This window comes from Triticum dicoccoides, chromosome 4B (genome assembly GCF_002162155.2).
Source record: "Triticum dicoccoides isolate Atlit2015 ecotype Zavitan chromosome 4B, WEW_v2.0, whole genome shotgun sequence".
In the NCBI taxonomy this organism is placed as follows: domain Eukaryota; kingdom Viridiplantae; phylum Streptophyta; class Magnoliopsida; order Poales; family Poaceae; genus Triticum; species Triticum dicoccoides.
Genome location: NC_041387.1, coordinates 227,463,023 through 227,469,894, shown reverse-complemented (window position 1 = coordinate 227,469,894; position 6,872 = coordinate 227,463,023). Strand labels below are relative to the sequence as shown.

Here is a 6,872-nt window from a genome sequence, read left to right as displayed (position 1 = left end):
CTTAACATCCCTTATTTTTTGAGATTTTTTAAAACTTCAAAACATCGCTTTTGCGTGGTTTTCACCGGTTTCTACGGAATGTTGGTTTTCATATGATATTCTTCTCGGAGCCCGCGCCGGCAGCTCCCTTAAAGCCCTCGTAGGAGTCAGGCCGGAACGAAATATTCGAAAAGCCAAGCTCCCAGAGGTACGTCTTGAAGACCAAGCGGAGCCCGCCAGAGATATACGGCCCCCGACATGCTCGAGGGCTACCGATTGTGTGGTACACCGGGGGTGGTTGTCTACAGGGAGCCCGACAGCAGGCATGCCCAAGGCCCAGAAGGCCCACCACGCGTCTGGCGACGAGAAGGAGCCGCGAGGAATAGACAGGCGCCAAAAGATCATCTTGAACCCGAAGCCAAGCTGGCGGGGCCCTAGACCGCATCTCCCTCTTTGTAAAACCCTTAGCCCCCATCGTGTATATAAGGTGGAGGCAGAGACTCTCATTCCCACCTACTCTCGTAGAATAGACTCTCGGTAGCACTATCGCACGAGGTATACCCACCGTGAATAACAGTAGCAAGCAGGACGTAGGGTATTACTCCTCACCGGAGGCCCAACACCACTCAAAATGTTCTTCAGTAACGAATAGAAGTGTAATTTTGCATATGAAGTGCATGTAAAATTATTCATTAATGAGCCGTCTAATGTACACACCCAATCTTGGTTTCCATAAAATCCAGGCATGGATGGATGGACGGAGTATGGGCCCACAGCTTCTCTCTCTATACCCAGAAAGTCTTGTTTTGGGAGAGAGAAAGGCAGATGGAGTTGTGTGGGAGAGCAGAGAGTCCAAGGAAATGCACCAGCAGAAACGCCCCTCTTTTCATCTCCTTCCCCCGCAAGCCTCCCAATAAAATCTCCACATATCTCCGACTTCCCCCGGCCGATCCTTCGCGGCAGGTTGTTTCACCCTAATCTCTCCACGATTCCTGGGATTCTCCATCGCAATCCCCTTCTCCAAGGTTGCTCCCGTCCCGATAGTGCTTTCTCTCTCTTCACTGCTAATTTTGCTTGCCCGTGTTGGGGAATCGTCCATCGGTTTAGATAGATCGGCTTACTCTCGTTGTTTCGATCGATTTCTTCGGTTCGTTATCCCCAAGGTTGGATTACTCGAGGCGGGTTTCCTTTGGTTCGTCTTCTTGGTGGGGATTGCGCCCTGTTTCCGTGGTGATCGGGGGTTTTTCTGGGGTTTTGCCATCTTAATCGGCCTTGGATTTTGAGATGATTGAGCGATGGGTGGACTCTTGATCCCCGACTCCCCTGCAGTTGATGACATTATTTATGATATTTGCATAATCCGCTCACGGATTTGGACCATCAGATGATGGAATTATGGGCTGGTTTGATTTCTTTCCCTGCTTAGTTCTGATTTAGGTATCCATGTGCATTGTTTGATGCCGTCTTTGTGGTGCTGTGAGGATCAAATCTCCGCACTATTCCTTCTGTTCGATTGCCAGATTTATGTCTAATTTAACAAATTCTTCTGTGCCCGTCCAAATCTTCTTGTGGTTTCTTGAACGCCTGCTGTCTTTGTGTAAAGCCTTTTTTTTATGTTCACATGTGGTTTTGCCTTTTCTTTATGTATGTCCTGCAGAGATTTTATGACCTCCGACTGTAACATGAAACTCCTGGTGTTGCAGGACCATTGCCGCTACCTGCATTGTGTGATTTGAGCCGTGTGTCATAGATCATCCTGTTCCTGGCATGGGGGAATCGCAGAGTATTCAGGATTGTTCCAAGTTTGGAGCTTTTGTTGACAGAATTCCTGGTGCTGAATTGGGCAATGTTGGTGACATGATGATCCACTACATGAGTGGTAGTACTTCACAGGCAGGGGGGGCTAAGATGAGAAGGCCATTGCCTTCTCCACCGTTCACAATGTATGATTCTGCGATGATTGGAAGCAATAAGAGTGTTGTGGAGTTTCCTAGTGATGGTCTACCCGACGAGCAGTTAGCATCTGCTTTTGGGGACATGAGCTTAAAGAATTATACAGCTGATTCTCTCACAAGTACCAGAGATTTTGTGCCAGTAAATGGGTACTATCCATCTGGCCCTGCAAATTATCACTCAGAGATTACGCCTCCAGATGTTACATTGAACCCGTCGCTTGTGCCTGCAATTGTTCAAGATGATTTGACGTTCTGTGCTGAACACGTTAATCAGAAACGAGACGAACTAACTGTTGGACAACAAGAACAAGCTTACAGATTTCCACCGCTCTTCGAGAATTTCCCAAGGGGCTCAGTGATGCACGACCTGGGTAGTTTTTCCAGTGCTCCTTACCACCAATCAGCTCTGTCAACTTCACCCATCGAGCAGCAGTTTTATCTGGATGTACAGTCTCAGCTGTATGCACCTTACGGCCAGCCATTTGATTCAAACATCATGTGGCAGCATGGTACAGAAACACCAAGATGCGCGATGCTGCAACCACATTATGTTTACCCACAGTTGCAACAGGTTGCTGGGTCAGATGTTTGTCGAAGTAGGAGACATCAACAGGCTGCAGCTTGCACTTCTGCAAACGGCACATCACATATTGAAACACCTAATATTCATCGACAGGGAATGGGAATTGAGGATCCTTACTCTAATGGTGCTGCCTTTCAGAAGAGAAATACCCAGCCGAACAGTTTTCATTGCACACTGTCTGCTGACAGTCCATGTGGCAGTAGTAACTTCCGTCAGCAAGTTGACAAGTTTTACTCTTTGTCTAATGGTTTCTCACGCCATCAGATTTCAGATAATATCAGCACTGTAAGTTATCCAGAAAAGCTGCGGATGAGGGCTGATGGGGTAAATTCAGTAAGTACCAAGAGTACTCCTGTAGATGGTTGCATTGGTAGGGATGGAAGAACTAGTAGTGCCCATAACCATCTTGATATTCATAGTAATTATTCCTTGCACCCCGACACACCAAACTCCCAGCTTCTGCCCTTGGTCATGAAACCACGTGAGCTGAATTATAATTCAGTTGACGAAGTTGCTGGGCGAATCTATATGTTGGCTAAGGATCAGAATGGCTGCCGCTTTCTGCAAAAAGTATTTGCTCAAGGCAGCCAAGAGGATGTCGAAAGAGTCTTTGCTGAAATAATTGATCATATTGGTGAACTTATGGTCGATCCATTTGGCAACTATTTAGTGCAGAAGCTGCTTGAAGGGTGCAGTGATGATCAACGGATGCGCATAATATGTGAAGTTACCAAAACGCCTGGAGATCTTATTGCAGTTTCTTGCAACATGCATGGGTATGAGCAAAAATCTGATCATTTGCTTTATTCTTATATAGTTATTGCTTCTATTTCATATCTTTTTGGAAAAAAATGTTCAGGACTCGTGCAGTGCAAAAGATAATTGAAACTGTAAATAATCCGGATCAAGTTTCTAAGGTTGTGTTTGCACTGAGTCCTGGAGCAATGCATTTGATGCTAGATCCTAATGGCAGTCATGTTGCAAACCGATGCCTGCAGAAACTGTTACCGGAGTCCAAAGCGGTATGTTCCTGCTAATCATCCGATTTAATTATGGAAATTTCTGTACCTTTTACACATTATATGCATTCAAGTTGTTTGTGTTAAACCCGCAAAAAAAAAAGATTGTTAGTGTTAAAGAATGTGTGTAGAATATTGCTTACTGGCACACAAGTTTCTAATTTTTACTCATCAGTCCTTTCTTAGGCTCTTTGCAATAATCTATTTTGCTTGACATAGTTAAATATCCACGCACTTTGCATCAGGAATTGATTTTTTTATCTATATAACTTATTATCATCTATGTTCTACTCTAACTTGTGAATGCTTTATAATTGCTGTAGTTCCTTCTTGATGCTGCTACATTGCACTATCTTGGACTAGCAACACATCAACAAGGCTGTTGTAGCATTCAAAAATGCATCGAACATTCAGATGATGAACAGAAGTTCAACTTGTTAAGCAATATTATATCCAGTGCTCTAACCCTTGCCGATGATCGATTTGGGTATGGCTCTTATCCTTAACTAGTACTCCCTCTGTCCTGAAATATAGTGAGTGTTAGGTTTTGTAAAATTTGGCCAATCTTATAAAAAATGTTATCAACATCTAGGATACCAAATCAGTAGCATTAGATTCACCATAAATTTTAGTTTCATGTGGTATATATTTGGTATTGTAGATATAGATAATTTTCTCGATAAGCTTGGTCAAGGCTTGTAAAGCTTGAGTTCTGCGATGGAGGGACTAGTCTGAAGAGATAGATAACGTGACCATACCTTGCAGGAACTACGTTATTCAGTCAATTCTCAACCACGGCATTGAATGGGCGACATCGAAAATAGTTGATGAGCTGGAGGGTCACTTTGGGTATCTGTCAATTCAGAAATGTGGTAGCCATGTGGTGGAAAACTGTCTGAAGCGAGCGCCCCAGCACATGCGTGACAAAATCATCCAAGAACTTATCAACGATCCCAAGTTGCAGCATATTATGGTGGATCAGTACGGCAATTTTGTTATTCAAACAGCACTTGAACATTGCAAGGTAAAAAACGTTGATGCACCCCCAGCTAAAAAGCGTAAATTCTTATCAAGTATGTTTAATCATGCAGGGTCCGCTACATACCACCTTTGTCGAGGCTATTAGGCCACACGCTGCTGCAATGCAAAGCCACATGTATGGGAAAAGGGTTCTATCAAAAACATACCTCAAGAACAAGCAACACCGAGTTGGAGTTTTGTAGCCATCCGCGCTTGTACCAGAAAGAGCTCTGAATGTAGTAGCATGGATTTTGAGTCGCTCGACTAGTCTATGAGTCACAAAAATATGGTCGACTCAGCTTAGTGTTGACTCGCGACTCTAAGTCGCGACTAGTCACAACGCAGGCTCGACTTCTTCCGAGTCGCTGCCCCAGAGCGACTCGCATGACTCGAAAACCATGTGTAGTAGTATAATATTTCCAGATAAGAGGAAGCCTTTTTAGTGTATTTTTGCGCATGTATAGAATCTATATATATCTTATAATAACTGGTCAGCTGTATGCTTTGGTTTCTTGATCCGAAGGCCATGTAGTTCGCTAAATATGCCTAAAAAAATTCATTTGGTTGACTGTTATCATCTGCACAATTACTCTACAATCCTGGATGCAAGCTTCTCTGGTAGCTGAATTGAACAGTGTTACCAGGTTCAATTGAACTAGTTTATGTCACAATAACAGAAAAGCGGCGTTTAACAATCAATGCATGACTTAGGAAGAGATACAAAGACTTTGTTCCTCAGAGAATTCAACTTCCACAGAAAGAGCGCTCACAGCTGACTTAGCATAATGTTTCCAGCTGAACGGATAATGTAGAACATCGTGTTTCAACAAACAGCCAACTTAAAACTACATCCTAGAATCTGCCTCGTCCTCTGAAACCACGCCCTCCACCCCTGGGAGGTCCACGACCCCTTGGTGCACCTCTTCCACGGAATCCACCACGGCCACCAAATCCACCGCGACCAGCACCTCTTCCACCGCGACAACCACCTCTTGGAGTAGAGCCCCTGCATACAACAAGCAAAGCAAAAGACTATCAAACAACTAACAAGTTATCAAGCTGTAACTAGACGAATGCTGAACACTTTATTTGGTTTCTCATATGCATTTTCCACATGTACACTAATGGTACTCCCTTCGTTTCATACTAATGCTAGGATGCTGCTGATATTTTTTTATAGACTTGGTCAAACTTAACAAAGTTTTGACTTAGGAAAATCCTATAACCTCTTTCACAGAGACTGTCTGCAAGAGTTTTGACACTGCTGGTTTCAAGTTTGAAGAACGTAGTCATCAAACTTATCAATACACTACAAACTGAATAAGAGTTAGCCATGAAAAGACATGTTGCTAAGTTCCATATTCAAGACTGAAGAGTAAATAATGCAAAAAATATGACAAGTAAACAGATCATTACTTTGGCTGCGGCAGGAAGCGTGAAAGGGGCAGCAGCTTCATGGGATCAATGAAGAACTTGTCACCTTCATTGTAAGATGTTGCAATGACTCCCTCGAACATCTTGACCGAGAAATACTACAGACAATACAAAGGTTACAAGACATGCAGCATGATACTACAGACAACACAAACTAATAAGATATGCAGCATGAGCAGACCTAAAATTTAGAGCAATGATAACAACAGAGGTAAAAAACAATCAGGCAAGGCATTCAGTCATCTTAAAAGTTGCACCTAATTATTAAACACGCTACAGCATTGCCACACAGCCAAAACAAACATTTTCAACTGTACTAAATGGAGAATCAAACTCAGTTCTCACATGCCTTGAGATTCAAGACTCTAAATTTGAAGTGGTAAACTGCTATCTCCAACCGAGCAAAAAATCCTACCTAACAACAGATGGACCAGTTGGTCAAAACTTTGCGGGCACTATATTGATGATGAGGGGAAGGAAGCTCTTACTGATTCGTTGATGGGGCCGAAGATCTCGTCGACTTTGCCGATCTGGGTCTTGTTCTGGAGGTATATAGGCGCGTTGAAGTAGGGCACTTTCTCGTTCGTCAGCTTCGTTACCGCGTCCCCCTCGCAGGCGTGCAGGAACGTCGACACCTCTGCATAATAAACAAACAAAAAACAAGAGACGTCAAACTCACCGGGGCCTCGAAAAGAAGAGGGCTCGGACAGTTAGGACTTGAAAGAAACCACGCACCGACGACCTCGGCTGGAGGGCCCTCGTCGCGGAACCCGCCGCCGCCTCCACCGAAGCGGCCCCTGCCGCCGCCGCCTCCACCGAAGCGGCCACCTCGGTCGCCGCCGCGTCCGCGGAAACCTCCGCCGCCTCTAGGGGGCCGCATGG

The 6,872-nt window shown here is 44.4% G+C and overlaps 2 protein-coding genes across 2 annotated transcripts; one reads left to right on the top strand and one right to left on the bottom strand.

The window, feature by feature from the left end:
• Positions 1 to 810: 810 nt before the first annotated feature.
• LOC119295848 (pumilio homolog 12-like) lies at positions 811 to 5,072 on the top strand. Its single transcript, XM_037574296.1, has 6 exons — positions 811 to 1,004; positions 1,683 to 3,293; positions 3,377 to 3,539; positions 3,860 to 4,023; positions 4,302 to 4,560; positions 4,628 to 5,072. The coding sequence occupies exons 2-6, from the start codon at positions 1,747 to 1,749 to the stop codon at positions 4,757 to 4,759; spliced, it is 2,265 nt and encodes a 754-aa protein (XP_037430193.1). The 5' UTR covers positions 811 to 1,004; positions 1,683 to 1,746; the 3' UTR covers positions 4,760 to 5,072.
• Positions 5,073 to 5,215: 143 nt separating this feature from the next.
• Positions 5,216 to 6,870, bottom strand: LOC119295847 (putative H/ACA ribonucleoprotein complex subunit 1-like protein 1). Its single transcript, XM_037574295.1, has 4 exons — positions 6,726 to 6,870; positions 6,479 to 6,627; positions 5,973 to 6,088; positions 5,216 to 5,562 (listed from the first exon to the last, which is right to left on the bottom strand). Exons 1-4 carry the CDS (start codon positions 6,868 to 6,870, stop codon positions 5,409 to 5,411), a joined length of 564 nt encoding a protein of 187 aa, XP_037430192.1. The 3' UTR covers positions 5,216 to 5,408.
• Between the last annotated feature and the right edge of the window lie 2 nt (positions 6,871 to 6,872).

Bases quoted from the DNA above. Each gene is read 5' to 3' on its own strand.
- LOC119295848 (XM_037574296.1), top strand. From the start codon at position 1,747: ATGGGGGAATCGCAGAGTATTCAGGATTGTTCCAAGTTTGGAGCTTTT. The intron at 3,540-3,859 runs GTATGTTCCTGC...TAATTGCTGTAG, and splicing joins TGTTACCGGAGTCCAAAGCG to TTCCTTCTTGATGCTGCTAC. The intron at 4,561-4,627 runs GTAAAAAACGTT...TTAATCATGCAG, and splicing joins CAGCACTTGAACATTGCAAG to GGTCCGCTACATACCACCTT.
- LOC119295847 (XM_037574295.1), bottom strand. From the start codon at position 6,870: ATGCGGCCCCCTAGAGGCGGCGGAGGTTTCCGCGGACGCGGCGGCGAC. The intron at 6,089-6,478 runs GTAAGAGCTTCC...TATTGTCTGTAG, and splicing joins TCGGCCCCATCAACGAATCA to TATTTCTCGGTCAAGATGTT. The intron at 5,563-5,972 runs GTAATGATCTGT...TGTTGTATGCAG, and splicing joins CGCTTCCTGCCGCAGCCAAA to GGGCTCTACTCCAAGAGGTG.